At 41.1% G+C, this 23,127-nt stretch overlaps 1 protein-coding gene across 1 annotated transcript in view; it reads right to left on the bottom strand.

Moving 5' to 3' along the window:
- tgfb3 (transforming growth factor, beta 3) overlaps window positions 1-20,253 on the bottom strand; it is a 516,259-nt gene extending 496,006 nt beyond the window's left edge. The window contains exon 1 of the mRNA XM_068038446.1: window positions 19,486-20,253. Within this exon, the coding sequence (XP_067894547.1) occupies window positions 19,486-19,831 (346 nt within the window). The 5' untranslated portion in view covers window positions 19,832-20,253. The remainder of the gene's footprint in view (window positions 1-19,485) is intronic.
- Between the last annotated feature and the right edge of the window lie 2,874 nt (window positions 20,254-23,127).

Below are 23,127 nucleotides of genomic sequence, written 5' to 3'. Positions count from 1 at the left end.
CCTGCCATGGGGAACCTTATCAAACGTCTTACTGAAGTCCATGTATATGACATCGACAGCCCTTCCCTCATCAATCAACTTTGTCACTTCCTCAAAGAATTCTATTAAGTTGGTAAGACATGACCTTCCCTGCACAAAACCATGTTGCCTATCACTGATGAGCCCATTTTCTTCCAAATGGGAATAGATCCTATCCCTCAGTATCTTCTCCAGCAGCTTCCCTACCACTGACGTCAGGCTCACCGGTCTATAATTACCTGGATTATCCCTGCTACCCTTCTTAAACAAGGGGACAACATTAGCAATTCTCCAGTCCTCCGGGACCTCACCCGTGTTTAAGGATGCTGCAAAGATATCTGTTAAGGCCCCAGCTATTTCCTCTCTCGCTTCCCTCAGTAACCTGGGATAGATCCCATCCGGACCTGGGGACTTGTCCACCTTAATGCCCTTTAGAATACCCAACACTTCCTCCCTCCTTATGCCGACTTGACCTAGAGTAATCAAACATCTGTTCCTAACCTCAACATCCGTCATGTCCCTCTCCTCGGTGAATACCGATGCAAAGTACTCGTTTAGAATCTCACCCATTTTCTCTGAGTCCAAGCATAACATTCCTCCTTTGTCCTTTAGTGGGCCAATCCTTTCTCTAGTTACCCTCTTTCTCCTTATATATGAATAAAAGGCTTTGGGATTTTCCTTAACCCTGTTTGCTAAAGATATTTCATGACCCCTTTTAGCCCTCTTAATTCCTCGTTTCAGATTGGTCCTACATTCCCGATATTCTTTCAAAGCTTCGTCTTTCGTCAGCCTCCTAGACCTTATGTATGCTTCCTTTTTCCTCTTAGCTCGTCTCACAATTTCACCTGTCATCCATGGTTCCCTAATCTTGCCATTTCTATCCCTCATTTTCACAGGAACATGTCTCTCCTGAACGCTAATCAACCTCTCTTTAAAAGCCTCCCACATATCACATGTGGATTTACCTTCAAACAGCTGCTCCCAATCTACATTTCCCAGCTCCTGCCGAATTTTGGTATAGTTGGCCTTCCCCCAATTTAGCACTCTTCCTTTAGGACCACTCTCGTCTTTGTCCATGAGTATTTTAAAGCTTACGGAATTGTGATCACTATTCCCAAAGTAGTCCCCTACTGAAACTTCAACAACCTGGCCGGGCTCATTCCCCAACACCAGGTCCAGTATGGCCCCTTCCCGAGTTGGACTATTTACATACTGCTCTAGAAAACCTTCCTGGATGCTCCTTACAAATTCTGCTCCATCTCGACCTCTAACACTAAGCGAATCCCAGTCAATGTTGGGAAAATTAAAATCTCCTACCACCACCCTGTTGCTCCTACATCTTTCCATAATCTGTTTACATATTTGTACCTCTATCTCACGCTCGCTGTTGGGAGGCCTGTAGTACAGCCCCAACATTGTTACTGCACCCTTCCTATTTCTGAGTTCTGTCCATATTGCCTCACTGCTCGAGTCCTCCATAGTGCCCTCCTTCAGCACAGCTGTGATATCCTCTTTGACCAGTAATGCAACTCCTCCACCCCTTTTACCTCCCTCTCTATCCCGCCTGAAGCATCGATATCCTGGGATATTTAGTTGCCAATCATGCCCTTCCCTCAACCAAGTCTCAGTAATAGCAATAACATCATACTCCCAGGTACTAATCCAAGCCCTAAGTTCATCTGCCTTACCTACTACACTTCTTGCATTAAAACAAATGCACCTCAGACCACCAGTCCCTTTATATTCATCATCTGCTCCCTGCCTGTTCTTCCCCTTCGTCACACTGACTTCCTTATCTAGTTCCTTACAGGCTTTTGTTACTACCTCCTTACTGTCAACTGACCTCAATTGGTTCCCATCCCCCTGCCACATTAGTTTAAACCCTCCCCAACAGCGTTAGCAAAAGCACCTCCAAGGACATTGGTTCCAGTCCGGCCCAGGTGTAGACCGTCCAATTTGTAATCGTCCCACCTCCCCCAGAACCGGTCCCAATGTCCCAAAAATCTGAACCCCTCCTTCCTGCACCATCTCTCAAGCCACGCATTCATCCTGACTATTCTTTCATTTTTACTCTGACTATCACGTGGCACTGGTAGTAATCCTGAGATTACTACCTCTGAGGTCCTACTTTTTAACTTGGCTCCCAACTCCCTAAACTCTGCTTGTAGGACCTCATCCCGTTTTTTACCTATATCATTGGTGCCTATGTGCACAATGACAACTGGCTGTTCACCCTCCCCCTTTAGAATGTTCTGCAGCCGATCTGAGACATCCCTGACCCGTGCACCTGGGAGGCAACATACCATTCGGGAGTCTCGTTTTCGACCACAGAACCGCCTATCTACTCCCCTTACAATCGAATCCCCTACGACTATAGCCCTTCCACTCTTTTTCCCGCCCTTCTGAACAGCAGAGCCAGCCACGGTGCCATGGACCTGGCTACTGCTGCCTTCCCCTGGTGAGCCATCTCCCCCAACAGTATCCAAAACGGTATACTTGTTTTGGAGGGAGATGACCGCAGGGGACTCCTGCGCTGCCTTCCTGCTCTTTCTCTGCCTTTCGGTCACCCATTCCCTTTCTCCCTCAGCAATCCTAATCTGCGGTGTGACCAATTCACTAAACGTGCTATCCACGACCTCCTCAGCATCGCGCATGCTCCAAAGTGAGTCCATCCGCAGCTCGAGAGCCGTCATGCGGTCTAACAAGAGCTGCAGTTGGACACACTTCCTGCACGTGAAGGAGTCAGGGACATCAGCCGTGTCCCTGAGCTCCCACATTGAGCAAGAGGAGCATGACACGGGTCTGAGATCTCCTGCCATTTTTAATCTTAAGCTTAACTTAGTTAAATGAAAAAGGAACGAAAAGTTTTTACCAATCACAATAAAACCAGAGAAATCGAAAAAGCCTTACCTTATAAACACCCCACCGAGTCCTTTTTTTTTTGGTTAGAGGAGGAGGGCGGGTGGGAGACACGACAAGTGTGGTGTCTCGGGTTCAGAAACCGCCCAAATATATAGTGTTTTACTTACCCAGCAGCCCCCTGGCCTCCGCCGAAAAACAAAAGGAAATTAAATTTACTTTCAAACTGACCTTCCCAGCTGCTCACTCGCTCACTCTCTGCTCCCGAAAAAGCTGCTGCAATGAAAGGAAAGTTATTTTAAACCGCCCAAATATATAGTGTTTTACTTACCCAGCAGCCCCCTGGCCTCCGCCGAAAAACAAAAGGAAATTAAATTTACTTTCAAACTGACCTTCCCAGCTGCTCACTCGCTCACTCTCTGCTCCCGAAAAAGCTGCTGCAATGAAAGGAAAGTTATTTTAAACCGCCCAAATATATAGTGTTTTACTTACCCAGCAGCCCCCTGGCCTCCGCCGAAAAACAAAAGGAAATTAAATTTACTTTCAAACTGACCTTCCCAGCTGCTCACTCGCTCACTCTCTGCTCCCGAAAAAGCTGCTGCAATGAAAGGAAAGTTATTTTAAACCGCCCAAATATATAGTGTTTTACTTACCCAGCAGCCCCCTGGCCTCCGCCGAAAAACAAAAGGAAATTAAATTTACTTTCAAACTGACCTTCCCAGCTGCTCACTCGCTCACTCTCTGCTCCCGAAAAAGCTGCTGCAATGAAAGGAAAGTTATTTTAAACCGCCCAAATATATAGTGTTTTACTTACCCAGCAGCCCCCTGGCCTCCGCCGAAAAACAAAAGGAAATTAAATTTACTTTCAAACTGACCTTCCCAGCTGCTCACTCGCTCACTCTCTGCTCCCGAAAAAGCTGCTGCAATGAAAGGAAAGTTATTTTAAACCGCCCAAATATATAGTGTTTTACTTACCCAGCAGCCCCCTGGCCTCCGCCGAAAAACAAAAGGAAATTAAATTTACTTTCAAACTGACCTTCCCAGCTGCTCACTCGCTCACTCTCTGCTCCCAAAAAAGCTGCTGCAATGAAACTTCATAAAACAGACTTCATAAAACAGATAATTCTGTAACATCAGTAACTGGGCTCACTCTCAGACTGTATAAAACAGATAAATCTGTAACATCAGTAACTGGGCTCATTCCCAGACTTTAGAAAACAGATAAATCTGCAACATCAGCAACAGAGCTCACTGTCAGACTGTATAAAACAGACAAATCTGTAACATCAGAAACTGAGCTCACTCTCAGATTGCATAAAACATATATATCGGTTACATCAGTAACTGGGCTCACTCTCAGACATTATAAAACAGATAAATCAGTAACATCAGTAACTGGGCTCACTCTCAGATTGTACAAAACAGATAAATCAGTAACATGAGTAACTGGGCTCACTCTCAGACATTATAAAACAGATAAATCTGCAACATCAGTAACTGGGCTCACTCTCAGACATTATAAAACAGATAAATCTGTAAGATCAGTAACTGGGCTCACTCTCAGAATGTAGAAAAATGGGCTCACCCTAAGAGTTCATAAAACAGATAAATCTGTAGCATCAGTAACTGGGCTCACTCTGAAACTGTACAAAACAGATAAATCAGTGACATGAGTAACTGGGCTCACTCTCAGACTGTATCAAACAGATAAATCTGTAACATCAGTAACTGGGCTCACTCTCAGATTGTATAAAACAGACAAATCTGTAACATCAGTAACGGGGCTCACTCTCAAACTGCATAAAACAGATAAATCTGTAACATCAGTAACTGGACTCACTCTCAGACATTATAAAACAAATAAATCTGTCACATCAGTAACTGAGCTCACTTTCAGACTGTATAAAACAGATAAATCTGGAACATCAGTACCTGAGCTCTCTCTCAGATTGTATAAAACAGATAAATCAGTAACATCAGTAACTGGGCTCACTCTCAGTCTGTATAAAACAGACAAATCTGTAACATCAGTAACTGGGCTCAGTCACAAACTGTATAAAACAGATAAATCTGTAACATCAGTAACTGGGCTCACTCTCAGAATGTAGAAAAATGGGCTCACCCTAAGAGTTCATAAAACAGATAAATCTGTAGCATCAGTAACTGGGCTCACTCTGAAACTGTACAAAACAGATAAATCAGTGACATGAGTAACTGGGCTCACTCTCAGACTGTATCAAACAGATAAATCTGTAACATCAGTAACTGGGCTCACTCTCAGATTGTATAAAACAGACAAATCTGTAACATCAGTAACTGGGCTCACTCTCAAACTGCATAAAACAGATAAATCTGTAACATCAGTAACTGGACTCACTCTCAGACATTATAAAACAAATAAATCTGTCACATCAGTAACTGAGCTCACTTTCAGACTGTATAAAACAGATAAATCTGGAACATCAGTAACTGAGCTCTCTCTCAGATTGTATAAAACAGATAAATCAGTAACATCAGTAACTGGGCTCACTCTCAGTCTGTATAAAACAGACAAATCTGTAACATCAGTAACTGGGCTCAGTCACAAACTGTATAAAACAGATAAATCTGTAACATCAGTAACTGGGCTCACTCTCAGATTGTATAAAACAGATAAATCTGTAACATCAGTAACTGGGCTCAGTCACAAACTGTATAAAACAGATAAATCTGTAACATCAGTAACTGGGCTCACTCTCAGATTGTATAAAACAGATAAATCTGTAACATCAGTAACTGGGCTCACTCTCAGATTGTATAAAACAGACAAATCTGTAACATCAGTAACTGTGCTCACTCTCAAACTGTATAAAACAGTTAAATCTGCAACATCAGTAACTGGACTCACTCTCAGACATTATAAAACAAATAAATCTGTCACATCAGTAACTGAGCTCACTTTCAGACTGTATAAAACAGATAAATCTGCAACATCAGTAACTGGACTCACTCTCAGACATTATAAAACAAATAAATCTGTCACATCAGTAACTGGGCTCACTCTCAGATTGTATAAAACAGATAAATCTGTAACATCAGTAACTGGGCTCACTCTCAAATTGTATAAAACAGACAAATCTGTAACATCAGTAACTGGGCTCACTCTCAGAATGTATAAAACTGGGCTCACCCTAAGAGTTCATAAAACAGATAAATCTGTAGCATCAGAAACTGGGCTCACTCTCATTCTTCTTAAAACAGATAAATCTGGAACATCAGTAACTGGGCTCACTCTGAAACTGTACAAAACAGATAAATCAGTAACATGAGTAACTGGGCTCACTCTCAGATTGTATAAAACAGATAAATCTGTAACATCAGTAACTGGGCTCACTCTGAAAATGTACAAAACAGATAAATCAGTGACATGAGTAACTGGGCTCACTCTCAGACTGTATCAAACAGATAAATCTGTAACATCAGTAACTGGGCTCACTCTCAGATTGTATAAAACAGATAAATCTGTAACATCAGTAACTGGGCTCACTCTGAAAATGTACAAAACAGATAAATCAGTGACATGAGTAACTGGGCTCACTCTCAGACTGTATCAAACAGATAAATCTGTAACATCAGTAACTGTGCTCACTCTCAAACTGTATAAAACAGGTAAATCTGTAACATCAGTAACTGGACTCACTCTCAGACATTATAAAACAAATAAATCTGTCACATCAGTAACTGAGCTCACTTTCAGACTGTACAAAACAGATAAATCTGTAACATCAGTAACTGAGCTCACTCTCAGATTGCATAAAACATATATATCGGTTACATCAGTAACTGAGCTCACTCTCAGACATTATAAAACAGATAAATCAGTAACATCAGTAACTGGGCTCACTCTCAGATTGTACAAAACAGATAAATCAGTAACATGAGTAACTGGGCTCACTCTCAGACATTATAAAACAGATAAATCTGCAACATCAGTAACTGGGCTCACTCTCTGATTGTACAAAACTGATAAATCTGTAAGATCAGTAACTGGGCTCACTCTCAGAATGTAGAAAAATGGGCTCACCCTAAGAGTTCATAAAACAGATAAATCTGTAGCATCAGTAACTGGGCTCACTCTGAAACTGTACAAAACAGATAAATCAGTGACATGAGTAACTGGGCTCACTCTCAGACTGTATCAAACAGATAAATCTGTAACATCAGTAACTGGGCTCACTCTCAGATTGTATAAAACAGACAAATCTGTAACATCAGTAACTGGGCTCACTCTCAAACTGCATAAAACAGATAAATCTGTAACATCAGTAACTGGACTCACTCTCAGACATTATAAAACAAATAAATCTGTCACATCAGTAACTGAGCTCACTTTCAGACTGTATAAAACAGATAAATCTGGAACATCAGTAACTGAGCTCTCTCTCAGATTGTATAAAACAGATAAATCAGTAACATCAGTAACTGGGCTCACTCTCAGTCTGTATAAAACAGACAAATCTGTAACATCAGTAACTGGGCTCAGTCACAAACTGTATAAAACAGATAAATCTGTAACATCAGTAACTGGGCTCACTCTCAGAATGTAGAAAAATGGGCTCACCCTAAGAGTTCATAAAACAGATAAATCTGTAGCATCAGTAACTGGGCTCACTCTGAAACTGTACAAAACAGATAAATCAGTGACATGAGTAACTGGGCTCACTCTCAGACTGTATCAAACAGATAAATCTGTAACATCAGTAACTGGGCTCACTCTCAGATTGTATAAAACAGACAAATCTGTAACATCAGTAACTGGGCTCACTCTCAAACTGCATAAAACAGATAAATCTGTAACATCAGTAACTGGACTCACTCTCAGACATTATAAAACAAATAAATCTGTCACATCAGTAACTGAGCTCACTTTCAGACTGTATAAAACAGATAAATCTGTAACATCAGTAACTGGACTCACTCTCAGACATTATAAAACAAATAAATCTGTCACATCAGTAACTGGGCTCACTCTCAGATTGTATAAAACAGATAAATCTGTAACATCAGTAACTGGGCTCACTCTCAAATTGTATAAAACAGACAAATCTGTAACATCAGTAACTGGGCTCACTCTCAGAATGTATAAAACTGGGCTCACCCTAAGAGTTCATAAAACAGATAAATCTGTAGCATCAGAAACTGGGCTCACTCTCATTCGTCTTAAAACAGATAAATCTGGAACATCAGTAACTGGGCTCACTCTGAAACTGTACAAAACAGATAAATCAGTAACATGAGTAACTGGGCTCACTCTCAGATTGTATAAAACAGATAAATCTGTAACATCAGTAACTGGGCTCACTCTGAAAATGTACAAAACAGATAAATCAGTGACATGAGTAACTGGGCTCACTCTCAGACTGTATCAAACAGATAAATCTGTAACATCAGTAACTGGGCTCACTCTCAGATTGTATAAAACAGATAAATCTGTAACATCAGTAACTGGGCTCACTCTGAAACTGTACAAAACAGATAAATCAGTGACATGAGTAACTGGGCTCACTCTCAGACTGTATCAAACAGATAAATCTGTAACATCAGTAACTGGGCTCACTCTCAGATTGTATAAAACAGATAAATCTGTAACATCAGTAACTCGGCTCAGTCACAAACTGTATAAAACAGACAAATCTGTAACATCAGTAACTGGGCTCACTCTCAGATTGTATAAAACAGATAAATCTGTAACATCAGTAACTGGGCTCACTCTCAGACTGTATAAAACAGATAAATATGTAACATCAGTAACTGGGCTCACTCTCAGATTGTATAAAACAGATAAATCTGTAACATCAGTAACTGGGCTCACTCTCAGATTGTATAAAACAGACAAATCTGTAACATCAGTAACTGGGCTCACTCTCAGACTAGATAAAACAGATAAATCTGTAACATCAGTAACTGGGCTCACTCTCAGATTGTATAAAACAGACAAATCTGTAACATCAGTAACTGAGCTCACTCTCAAACTGTATAAAACAGATAAATATGTAACATCAGTAACTGGACTCACTGTCAGACATTATAAAACAGATAAATCTGTAACATCAGTAACTGGGCTCACTCTCAGACTGTATAAAACAGATAAATCTGTAACATCAGTAACTGGGCTCACTCTGAAACTGTACAAAACAGATAAATCTGTAACATCAGTAACTGGACTCACTGTCAGACATTATAAAACAGATAAATCTGTAACATCAGTAACTGGGCTCACTCTCAGACTGTATAAAACAGATAAATCTGTAACATCAGTAACTGGGCTCACTCTGAAACTGTACAAAACAGATAAATCAGTGACATGAGTAACTGGGCTCACTCACAGACTGTATCAAACAGATAAATCTGTAACATCAGTAACTGGGCTCAGTCACAAACTGTATAAAACAGATGAATCTGTAACATCAGTAACTGGGCTCACTCTCAGATTGTATAAAACAGACAAATCTGTATCATCAGTAACTGAGCTCACTCTCAAACTGTATAAAACAGATAAATATGTAAGGTCAGTAACTGGGATCAATCTCAGACTTTATCAAATAGATAAATCTGTAACATCAGTAACTGTGCTCACTCTCAAACTGTATAAAACAGATAAATCTGTAACATCAGTAACTGGGCTCACTCTCAAACTGTATAAAACAGATAAATCTGTAACATCAGTAACTGGACTCACTGTCAGACATTATAAAACAGATAAATCTGTAACATCAGTAACTGGACTCACTGTCAGACATTATAAAACAGATAAATCTGTAACATCAGTAACTGGGCTCACTCTCAGACTGTATAAAACAGATAAATCTGTAACATCAGTAACTGGGCTCACTCTCAAACTGTATAAAACAGATAAATCTGTAACATCAGTAACTGGACTCACTGTCAGACATTATAAAACAGATAAATCTGTAACATCAGTAACTGGGCTCACTCTCAGACTGTATAAAACAGATAAATCTGTAACATCAGTAACTGGGCTCACTCTCAAACTGTATAAAACAGATAAATCTGTAACATCAGTAACTGGACTCACTGTCAGACATTATAAAACAGATAAATCTGTAACATCAGTAACTGGACTCACTGTCAGACATTATAAAACAGATAAATCTGTAACATCAGTAACTGGGCTCACTCTCAGACTGTATAAAACAGATAAATCTGTAACATCAGTAACTGGACTCACTGTCAGACATTATAAAACAGATAAATCTGTAACATCAGTAACTGGGCTCACTCTCAGACTGTATAAAACAGATAAATCTGTAACATCAGTAACTGGGCTCACTCTGAAACTGTATAAAACAGATGAATCTGTAACATCAGTAACTGGACTCACTGTCAGACATTATAAAACAGATAAATCTGTAACATCAGTAACTGGGCTCACTCTCAGACTGTATAAAACAGATAAATCTGTAACATCAGTAACTGGACTCACTGTCAGACATTATAAAACAGATAAATCTGTAACATCAGTAACTGGGCTCACTCTCAGACTGTATAAAACAGATAAATCTGTAACATCAGTAACTGGGCTCACTCTGAAACTGTATAAAACAGATGAATCTGTAACATCAGTAACTGGGCTCACTCTCAGATTGTATAAAACAGACAAATCTGTATCATCAGTAACTGAGCTCACTCTCAAACTGTATAAAACAGATAAATCTGTAACATCAGTAACTGGACTCACTCTCAGACATTATAAAACAGATAAATCTGTAACATCAGTAACTGGGCTCACTCTCAGACTGTATAAAACAGATAAATCTGTAACATCAGTAACTGGGCTCACTCTGAAACTGTACAAAACAGATAAATCAGTGACATGAGTAACTGGACTCACTCACAGACTGTATCAAACAGATAAATCTGTAACATCAGTAACTGGGCTCAGTCACAAACTGTATAAAACAGATGAATCTGTAACATCAGTAACTGGGCTCACTCTCAAATTGTATAAAACAGACAAATCTGTAACATCAGTAACTGGGCTCACTCTCAGATTGTATAAAACAGATAAATCTGTAACATCAGTAACTGGGCTCAGTCACAAACTGTATAAAACAGATAAATCTGTAACATCAGTAACTGGGCTCACTCTCAGATTGTATAAAACAGATAAACCTGTAAAATCAGTAACTGGGCTCACTCTCAGACTGTATAAAACAGATAAATCTGTAACATCAGTAACTGGGCTCACTCTCAAATTGTATAAAACAGACAAATCTGTAACATCAGTAACTGGGCTCAGTCAAAAACTGTATAAAACAGATAAATCTGTAACATCAGTAACTGGGCTCACTCTCAGATTGTATAAAACAGATAAATCTGTAACATCAGTAACTGGGCTCACTCTCAGACTGTATAAAACAGATAAATCTGTAACATCAGTAACTGGGCTCACTCACAGATTGTATAAAACAGATAAATCTGTAACATCAGTAACTGGGCTCACTCTCAGATTGTATAAAACAGATAAATCTGTAACATCAGTAACTGGGCTCACTCTCAGACTGTATAAAACAGATAAATCTGTAACATCAGTAACTGGGCTCACTCTCAGATTGTATAAAACAGATAAACCTGTAAAATCAGTAACTGGGCTCACTCTCAGACTGTATAAAACAGATAAATCTGTAACATCAGTAACTGGGCTCACTCTCAAATTGTATAAAACAGACAAATCTGTAACATCAGTAACTGGGCTCAGTCAAAAACTGTATAAAACAGATAAATCTGTAACATCAGTAACTGGGCTCAGTCAAAAACTGTATAAAACAGATAAATCTGTAACATCAGTAACTGGGCTCACTCTCAAATTGTATAAAACAGACAAATCTGTAACATCAGTAACTGGGCTCACTCTCAGACATTATAAAACAAATAAATCTGTAACATCAGTAACTGGGCTCACTCTCAGATTGCATAAAACAAATAAATCTGTCACATCAGTAACTGAGCTCACTCTCAGATTGTATAAAACAGACAAATCTGTAACATCAGTAACTGGGCTCACTCTCAAACTGCATAAAACAAATAAATCTGTCACATCAGTAACTGGGCTCACTCTCAAACTGCATAAAACAAATAAATCTGTCACATCAGTAACTGGGCTCACTCTCAGATTGCATAAAACAAATAAATCTGTAACATCAGTAACTGGGCTCACTCTCAGATTGTATAAAACAAATAAATCTGTAACATCAGTAACTGGACTCACTCTCAGACATTATAAAACAAATAAATCTGTCACATCAGTAACTGAGCTCACTTTCAGACTGCATAAAACAGATAAATCTGTAACATCAGTAACTGGACTCACTCTCAGACATTATAAAACAAATAAATCTGTCACATCAGTAACTGAGCTCACTTTCAGACTGCATAAAACAGATAAATCTGTAACATCAGTAACTGGGCTCACTCTCAGAATGTATAAAACTGGGCTCACCCTAAGAGTTCATAAAACAGATAAATCTGTGGCATCAGAAACTGGGCTCACTCTCATTCTTCTTAAAACAGATAAATCTGGAACATCAGTAACTGGGCTCACTCTGAAACTGTACAAAACAGATAAATCAGTAACATGAGTAACTGGGCTCACTCTCAGACTGTATAAAACAGATAAATCTGTAACATCAGTAACTGGGCTCACTCTCAGATTGTATAAAACAGATAAATCTGTAACATCAGTAACTGGGCTCACTCTGAAACTGTACAAAACAGATAAATCAGTGACATGAGTAACTGGGCTCACTCTCAGACTGTATAAAACAGATAAATATGTAACATCAGTAACTGGGCTCACTCTCAAATTGTATAAAACAGATAAATCTGTAACATCAGTAACTGGGCTCACTCTCAAATTGTATAAAACAGATAAATCTGTAACATCAGTAACTGGGCTCACTCTCAGATCGTATCAAACAGATTAATCTGGAACATCAGTAACTGGGCTCACTCTCAAATTGTATAAAACAGATAAATCTGTAACATCAGTAACTGGGCTCACTCTCAAATTGTATAAAACAGACAAATCTGTAACATCAGTAACTGGGCTCAGTCACAAACTGTATAAAACAGATAAATCTGCAACATCAGTAACTGGGCTCACTCTCAGATCGTATAAAACAGATTAATCTGGAACATCAGTAACTGGGCTCACTCTCAGACTGTATAAAACAGATAAATATGTAACATCAGTAACTGGGCTCACTCTCAGATTGTATAAAACAGATAAATTTGTAACATCAGTAACTGGGCTCACTCTCAGATTGTATAAAACAGACAAATCTGTAACATCAGTAACTGGGCTCACTCTCAAACTGTATAAAACAGATAAATATGTAAGGTCAGTAACTGGGATCAATCTCAGACTTTATCAAATAGATAAATCTGTAACATCAGTTCGTGGGCTCACTCTCATACATTCTAAATCAAATAAATCTGTAACATCAGTAACTGGGCTCACTTTCAGACTGTATAAAACAAATAAATCTGTAACATCAGTAACTGGGCTCACTTTCAGACTGTATAAAACAAATAAATCTGTAACATCAGTAACTGGGCTCACTCTCAGACTGTATAAAACAGATAAATCTGTAAGGTCAGTATCTGTGCTCACTCTCAGACTGTATAAAACAGATAAATCAAAACATCAGTAACTGGGCTCACTCTCAGACATTATAAAGCAAATAAATCTGTAACATCAGTAACTGTGCTCACTCTCAGACTGTATAAAACAAATAAATCTGTAACATCAGTAACTGGGCTCACTTTCAGACTGTATAAAACAAATAAATCTGTAACATCAGTAACTGGGCTCACTTTCAGACTGTATAAAACAAATAAATCTGTAACATCAGTAACTGGGCTCACTCTCAGACTGTATAAAACAGATAAATCTGTAAGGTCAGTATCTGTGCTCACTCTCAGACTGTATAAAACAGATAAATCAAAACATCAGTAACTGGGCTCACTCTCAGACATTATAAAGCAAATAAATCTGTAACATCAGTAACTGAGCTCACTTTCAGACTGTATAAAACAGATAAATCTGTAACATCAGTAACTGGGCTCACTTTCAGACTGTATCAAATAGATAAATCTGTAAGATCAGTAACTGGGCTCACTCTCAGACTGTATAAAACAGATAAATCTGTAACATCAGTAACTGGGCTCACTTTCAGACTGTATCAAATAGATAAATCTGTAACATCAGTAACTGGGCTCACTCTCAGACTGTATATACTGCACAAGAATACTGGGAGTTTGTTACAATTTGGAATCTAGTCAAGGGATCTGGGACGTTTATATGGAGAATAACAGATACCTCGGAGTCAGTTACAGGCTTGGATCTAATCGAGGGATTTTGGAGTGTTTATATGTAGAATACCATACTCAGGAGTAATTTATGGGCTGGAATTGAATTAGGTGGTTTACATATCGAATTACCCAGGAGCGGGTTGCAAGCTGAAATTTGATTGAGTGGTTCAGATGATTTTTTATTTTAAAAAATGTGTTGTTATATATGTGCGAGAATGTTATAGCCAATGTAACACTCAGTCCCTCGTAAGACACTATTCGCTAAAATTGTAGCTCCTGAAATTGAAGCCAAATTATTGATCATGTGGGAAATTGGCTGAGCTGCAGGAGACAGAGAGTAGGGATAATGGTCAGACACTGTAATCAACAGGATGTGACTAGTGCTGTCCCACATGGATCTGTGTTGGGATCTCAACTATTCACTGTATTCATTCATGACTTAGATGATGGGATAGAAAGCCACATATCCAAATTTCCCGATGACACAACGATAGGCGGCATTGTCAGCTGTGTAGATGGAAGCGTAAAATTATAGAGATATTGATCGATTAAGTGAATGGGTAAAACTGTGACAAATGGATTTCAATGTAGCCAAATGTGAGGTCGTCCACATTGGACCTAAAAACAGGGTAATTTATAAATGGTGTAAAACTAGAAACAGTGGAGATTCAGAGACTTGGGGACCAGGTACACAGATCATTCAAATGAACAGGTAAAGAACATAATTAAAAAGGTTAATGGAATGCTGGCCTTTATATCTAGAGGACTAGAATACAAGAGGGTAGAAGTCATGTTTCAGCTATACAAAGCACTAGTTAGACCACAGCTGGAGTTACTGGGAGCAGCTCTGGGCACCACACCTTCGGAAGGATATATTGGCCTTGGAGGGAGTGCAGTGTAGATTTACCAGAATGATACCTACACCCCAAGGGTTAAATTACAAGGAGAGATTAAACAAACTAGTATTGTATTTCCTGGAATTTAGAAGGTTAAGGAGTGATTTGATTGAAGTTTATGAGGGTCAAAATGGCCTCCTCCTGTTCCTATGACTATAATATAAATACAAGCTGAGTTATTATTATAATTTAGAGGTGAGTGATTCTCAGTAACACACAATGTGCTATTTTATAATATGTACAGTAATGTTATATCCCATAATGCATGGTGTGTTACACATTATCACAGGAGCATTATACCCAGTGGGAACACCACCACCTGCAAGTTCCCCTCCAAGTCACACACCATCCTGACTTGGAACTATCGCCGTTCCTTCACCGTCGCTGGGTCAAAATCCTGGAACTCCCTTCCTAACAGCACTGTGGGTGTACCTCCCCCACATGGACTGCAGCGGTTCAAGAAGGCAGCTCACCACCACCTTCTCAAGGGCAATTAGGGATGGGCAATAAATGCTGGCCTGGCCAGTGACGCCCACATCCTGAGAACGAATAAAATCTGCCACCAATTCGTGCCTCGGGCATCCAATCTTGCTCTTTATTCTCACCATTAAATACAATAAAGGTATTTTCTAAATTGGTGGAGATCAATAAATAAAACGTAAAAACACGGTGGTGGAATTCAATCCCCATGGCACTGGAATAGACCCAGAATACAGTAATTAATATCTGGAATAAAAACAGAAAGTGCTAAAAATACTCAGCATACTCAGCAGGTCTGGCAGCATCTGTGGAGAGAAAAACAGAGTTTTCGTTTCAGGTCAATGACCTTTCATCAGAACTGGCAAACTGAAAGGCCATCGACCTTCAGTGTTAACTCTGTTTCTCTCTCCACAGATGCTGCCTGACCTGCTGAGTATTTCTGACATTTTCTGTTTTTATTTCAGATTTCCAGCATCTGCAGTATTTTGCTTTTATCTCTGCAAATCTCTGTCACTGTTAATGGCCCAAGTCCGTACGGGGCCAATTCCTGCCACTCATCAGCCCTTAACATCGAAGCAGGCACTCCAAAGACTTGCAGGTTGATGGGTAAATTGGCCATTGAAAATTGCCCCTAGTGTAGGTAGGTGGTAGGAGAATGGTGGGGATGTGGTAGAGAATATGGGATTAATGTAGGATTAGTATAAATGGGTGGTTGTTGGTCGGCACAGACTCGGTGGGCCTGTTTCAGTGCTGCATCTCTAAATAAAAATAAATAAATAAATAATTTCAGCACCAAGTGGTAATTGCCTGGACAGAAGGAGTCGATATATATGTTTATTCTCAGGATGTGACTGGCACTGAAAATTCTGCAGCCCCAGCTCCCCTGCGAGAGTGGTCATGAGGCTTCTAGCTTCAGAACGACTGTTTTTACAACTGAGACACTTCACTCAGCCTCCTCAGAGGACACTAATAGGTGATGAGGCTGGAGTCACGTGTAAACCAGGTTGGGTCAGATTTCAGGGATGAAGCAAAATAGTGAATCTGTAAGAAAATGTCTGTCAAGGATTTAGGAAAGCATATTCAATTTGCAATCTGAGAGGCTGTTGTTTATTCTGTCACTGCCCTTGCATGTTTGTGGGGGCTGTGTAGAAGAATCGAGTGTCAGTGCATAAGGGTCTTGTGCCAGTGTAGAGAGCTGTGCCCAGTACCAGTGTAGAGAGCTGTGCCCAGTGCCAGTGTAGAGAGCTGTGCCCAGTGCCAGTGTAGAGAGCTGTGCCCAGTGCCAGTGTACAGGCTTTGTAAGACATGGTCTCGTTTCCTGGACCAGCAAGTCGGGTTTTCTGAGAGACTGCTGCTCCCTGCATCAGCCTGAGCTTGGCTCGACAAAGGCTACACGATGGTTTATAAATAGGGTGAAGCAGCTGAATGCAGCAATGTAGTCCTCACACTTTCAGCCAGATTCACATCACGCTCACACTTGTGAGATGGCAGTCTGCTCCCTCTGCTGGCTGCCAGGCTTCTCTCTGCAAGGAGTCCCTGCCAATCTAATCCAGGTCCTGGAGGGCAGGGGCCAAGAGCACTAAAGCTGGCACAGGCACAGGGTGACAGCTACAGGAGAAGTTACACTCAGTCGTACAGGACAGGCACGCAGCTGGGCTAGGAGTTAAGACTCAATTTTTCCCAGGATACAAGGAGTTCTCGATGGGTGTAAATTTACACCAGTGCGCACACTGAGGGGAGCTCTGATATTCCTGGAATCACACACCGTACACAATTGACAAAACATTAAATTTAATGGGCAGATCATTAGGCACAAAACACAAAAGGATGCCTGACATGGGCTCAAATACCAGTTATTCACTGGGACCACACATTTCAACATTATCCCTTGTTCCTAACCTATTTTTTTTTTCCCGTTTTTTTTTTTTCCCTTTTTTGTTCCAAATTGACCAGCCAATCCCCGTGCTGTACCTGTCCTGGGAGTGTTTGATGTGGACAGTGTAGAGGGAGCTTTACTCTGTATCTCACCCCACGCTGTACCTGTCCTGGGAATGTTTGATGTGGATAGTGTAGAGGGAGCTTTATTCTGTATCTAACCCAACGCTGTACCTGTCCTGGGAGTGTTTGATGGGGACAGTGTAGAGGGAGCTTTACTCTGTATCTAACCCTATGCTGTATCTGTCCTGGGAACGTTTGATAGGACAGTGTAGAGGGAGCTTTACTCTGTATCTAACCCCGTTTTTTTTTATCTAACCCAGTGATGTACCTCTCTTGGGAGTGTTTGATGGGGACAGTGTCGAGGGAGCTTTACTCTGTATCTAACCCCGTTTTTTTTTATCTAACCCAGTGATGTACCTCTCCTGGGAGTGTTTGATGGGGACAGTGTCGAGGGAGCTTTACTCTGTATCTAACCCCATTTTTTTTTATCTAACCCAGTGATGTACCTCTCCTGGGAGTGTTTGATGGGGACAGTGTCGAGGGAGCTTTACTCTGTATCTAACCCCGTTTTTTTTTATCTAACCCAGTGATGTACCTCTCCTGGGAGTGTTTGATGGGGACAGTGTCGAGGGAGCTTTACTCTGTATCTAACCCCGTTTTTTTTTTATCTAACCCAGTGATGTACCTGTCCTGGGAGTGTTTGATGGGGACAGTGTAGAGGGAGCTTTACTCTGTATCTAACCCTATGCTGTATCTGTCCTGGGAATGTTTGATAGGACAGTGTAGAGGGAGCTTTACTCTGTATCTAACCCCGTTTTTTTTAATCTAACCCAGTGATGTACCTCTCCTGGGAGTGTTTGATGGTGGAGTTATGATTGATGATCCACTGATTGGTGTTAAGTTGGGCATTTTTAGATGTGTAAGACATACATACTGGATATTAATATCAGCAGACTTCTGTCTATCTGAAGAGCTCTATGTGAAAAAACTTGTGTAATATATACACACACACACACACAGGTAGATGTTAATATGACAACCTATTTTATGTGACCAGTATTTCACCCTGAGCCAACATCACTAAAACAGATCATTTCAGATTTCCAGCATCTGCGGTATTTTGCTTTCACTAAAACAGACTATCTGGTCATTATCAGATTGCTGTTTGTGGGATCTTGCTGTGCACTAATTGGCTGCAGTGTTTCCTACATTACAACAGGTACTTCATTGGTTGTAAAGCAGTGTTGGACATCCTGAGGTGGTGAAAGGTAATGTTCCTTCACCTTTCCATGTCACTGTATCAGCTCAGTTTCTGTGCTGACATTCAGAGTGGGCACCTCATGATTCCCACCCTCTTGGCTCAGGTAACTCCGCTATGCCTCGATGTACCTGCAATTGCCCCACATGCTGCCTTGCCTTTTCATGAAGACTACAAGGCCTGCAGTTTCAATAGAGGCCTTTCACAGGCACTATGAATGCTGGGACTGCCCGGCCTCCATAATGCCCAGTAAGAGAGGGACATACTGACCGACTCCCTGCACACCAGGCTGAAAGAACAGGGAGAGGAGGAGAAACATGGAGGAAAGTAGATTGAGGGGTGAGGGGAATACTGTAATGGTGATTGCCAGAACCTCACTATGCCCAGAGGCCCATGTCACATACCCGCTGGGCACCTTTAATTGATGCACAGGCAAGAGCTGGTTGATGGGTGGCATTTCCACTGATGGATCAAGATTTAAATCAGAATCTGTTTTGTGAAGCTCAGTTACTGTTTGATAAGTGTGGAGATGATCTGCTCACCCCATCCCATGTGTTAGGAGTGTGAAGAGGTGGATTTTGTCCCTGCTCCCTCATTCTGTGACCCAGTTTGTTCATTACTTTAACTTGCAGGTTGATTTGTTTCACTCTGGGTCACACTTACTGTCCACGGCCGGGCCCTGGATCATATCAAACTTGTACACCTCCTTGGCATAGTACTCGAAGTCGGTGTTGTGAGGAACGCAGTTTTGCTCCCGGTCTCTGTCCAGCTCCTGCAGTAACTCCCGGGTGCTGTTGTACATGGCCAGGACCTGGGCTGGCACCTCAGCGGGACTCGGCTCCTCCGGCGGGCTGGTGAGTCTCAGTTTGCTCAGGATCTGGCCCCTGATCGCCTCCACTCGTTTCCTCTTGATGTGCTCAGTGTCCAGGGTAGTGCAGGTGGAAAGCGCCCAAGTAACAGTCACAAGATCCAAGGCAGTCAGGACAAGCAGCAGCCTCGGTGTACACATTGTCCCAGCTCCCAAATCACCAAAATAAATCCAGGTGCCGAGGTCCTCTTGAACTGAAGATACACACACAGACAGACAGACAAGACAAGACACACAGACAGACAGAGACAGACACAGACTCCCCTCGCTCCGGCCGCACTGCAGCAGAAACTTTCAAAACTTTTTCCAAAACTTTCCAGATGTTCAGTGCTCCCGACGCCAGCGGAGTCTCCGCGCTCAGCGAATAGAGATCAGCTCCTCGTTCCCCTGGATCGCTTTCCCTCTCTCTCAGAAGGTTGTTTGAACTGAAAGGTTAGAGAGCTCACGGAAAACCCAGGGCTCGAATCGGCTCGGCTGTACACCCGTTACCCACACTGGCAAATCCGTCTCTCATTCACTCGCAGCTTTCCTTTTCTCACACTCCGCCGCTCACTCCTGGCTTTTATACCCGGGATCAGTGACGTTCCGGGAGGGTTGGATCATTCAGGCCTGTCCATGATCAGAACGTCATCCTGACAGATCAGGGGTTGGGTATATTAAAGAAACAGGGGAGGAGAAATACAGAGTCACAGAAGAGAGACAGAGAGAAACACACCCAGAAATACAGTGTCACAAACACACCCAGAAATAGTGACACAAACACACCCAGAAATACAGTGTCACAAACACACCCAGAAATAGTGACACAAACACACCCAGAAATACAGTGACACAAACACACCCAGAAATACAGTGTCACAAACACACCCAGAAATAGAGACACAAACAGAACCAGAAATAGTGTCACAAACACACCCAGAAATACAGTGTCACAAACACACCCAGAAATACAGTGACACAAACACACCCAGAAATACAGTGACACAAACACACCCAGAAATACAGTGACACAAACACACCCAGAAATACAGTGTCACAAACACACCCAGAAATAGAGACACAAACAGAACCAGAAATAGTGTCACAAACACACCCAGAAATACAGTGTCACAAACACACCCAGAAATACAGTGACACAAACACACCCAGAAATACAGTGTCACAAACACACCTAGAAATAGTGTCACAAACAAACCCAGAAATACAGTGACACAAACACACCCAGAAATACAGTGTCACAAACACACCCAGAAGTAGAGTGTCACAAACACACCCAGAAATAGTGACACAAACACACCCTGAAATACAGTGTCACAAACACACCCAGAAATACAGTGTCACAAACACACCCAGAAATACAGTGTCACAAACACACTTTCAGAAATACAGTGACAAACACACCCAGAAATACAGTGACAAACACACCCAGGAATACAGTGTCACAAACACACCCAGAAATAGTGACACAAACACACCCAGAAATACAGTGACACAAACACACCCAGAAATAGTGTCACAAACACACTTTCAGAAATACAGTGACACAAACACACCCAGAAATACAGTGACACAAACACACCCTGAAATACAGTGTCACAAACACACCCAGAAATAGTGTCACAAACACACTTTCAGAAATAGTGACACAAACACACCCAGAAATACAGTGACACAAACACACCCTGAAATACAGTGACACAAACACACCCAGAAATAGTGACACAAACACACCCAGATATACAGTGACAAACACACCCAGAAATACAGTGACACAAACACACCCTGAAATAGTGTCACAAACACACCCAGAAATAGTGTCACAAACACACTTTCAAAAATACAGTGACACAAACACACCCAGAAATACAGTGACACAAACACACCCTGAAATACAGTGTCACAAACACACCCAGAAATACAGTGTCACAAACACACTTTCAGAAATACAGTGACACAAACACACCCTGAAATACAGTGTCACGAACACACCCAGAAATACAGTGACACAAACACACCCAGAAATACAGTGTCACAAACACACTTTCAGAAATACAGCGACACAAACACACCCAGAAATACAGTGACACAAGCACACCCAGAAATACAGTGTCACAAACACACCCAGAAATAGTGACACAAACACACCCAGAAATACAGTGACAAACACACCCCGAAATACAGTGTCACAAACACACCCAGAAATAGTGTGACAAACACACTTTCAGAAATACAGTGACACAAACACACCCAGAAATACAGGGTCACAAACACACTTTCAGAAATACAGTGACACAAACACATCCAGAAATACAGTGTCACAACCACACCCAGAAATACAGTGACACAAACACACCCAGAAATAGTGTCACAAACACACCCAGAAATACAGTGACACAAACACACCCAGAAATACGGTGACAAACAAACCCAGAAATACAGTGACACAAACATGCCCAGAAATACAGTGTCACAAACACACCCAGAAATACGGTGACAAACACACCCAGAAATACAGTGACACAAACACACCCAGAAATTGTGTCACAAACACACCCAGAAATACAGTGACACAAACACAACCAGAAATACAGTGACAAACACACCCAGAAATACAGTGACACAAACACACCCAGAAATACAGTGACACAAACACACCCAGGAATAGTGTCACAAACACACCCAGAAATACAGCGACACAAACACACCCAGAAATAGTGTCACAAACACACCCAGAAATACAGTGACACAAACACACCCAGAAATAGTGACACAAACACACCCAGAAATACAGTGTCACAAACACACCCAGAAATAGTGACACAAACACACCTAGAAATACAGTGTCACAAACACACCCTGAAATACAGTGACAGTAACACCCTGAAATACAGTGTCACAAACACACCCAGAAATAGTGTCACAAACACACTTTCAGAAATACAGTGACACAAACACACCCAGAAATACAGTGACACAAACACACCCTGAAATACAGTGTCACAAACACACCCAGAAATAGTGTCACAAACACACTTTCAGCAATACAGTGACACAAACACACCCAGAAATACAGTGACACAAACACACCCTGAAATACAGTGTCACAAACACACCCAGAAATACAGTGTCACAAACACACTTTCAGAAATACAGTGACAAACACACCCAGAAATACAGTGACACAAACACACCCAGAAATACAGTGACAAACACACCCAGAAATACAGTGTCACAAACACACCCAGAAATAGTGACACAAACACACCCAGAAATACAGTGACACAAACACACTTTCAGAAATACAGTGTCACAAACACACCTAGAAATACAGTGTCACAAACACACTTTCAGAAATACAGTGACACAAACACACCCAGAAATACAGTGACACAAACACACCCTGAAATACAGTGACACAAACACACCCAGAAATAGTG

Source organism: Heterodontus francisci, chromosome 9, assembly GCF_036365525.1.
Source record: "Heterodontus francisci isolate sHetFra1 chromosome 9, sHetFra1.hap1, whole genome shotgun sequence".
NCBI lineage: Eukaryota > Metazoa > Chordata > Chondrichthyes > Heterodontiformes > Heterodontidae > Heterodontus > Heterodontus francisci.
Note: the sequence above shows the minus strand (reverse complement) of the source record. Positions and strands in the feature narration are given on the sequence as shown.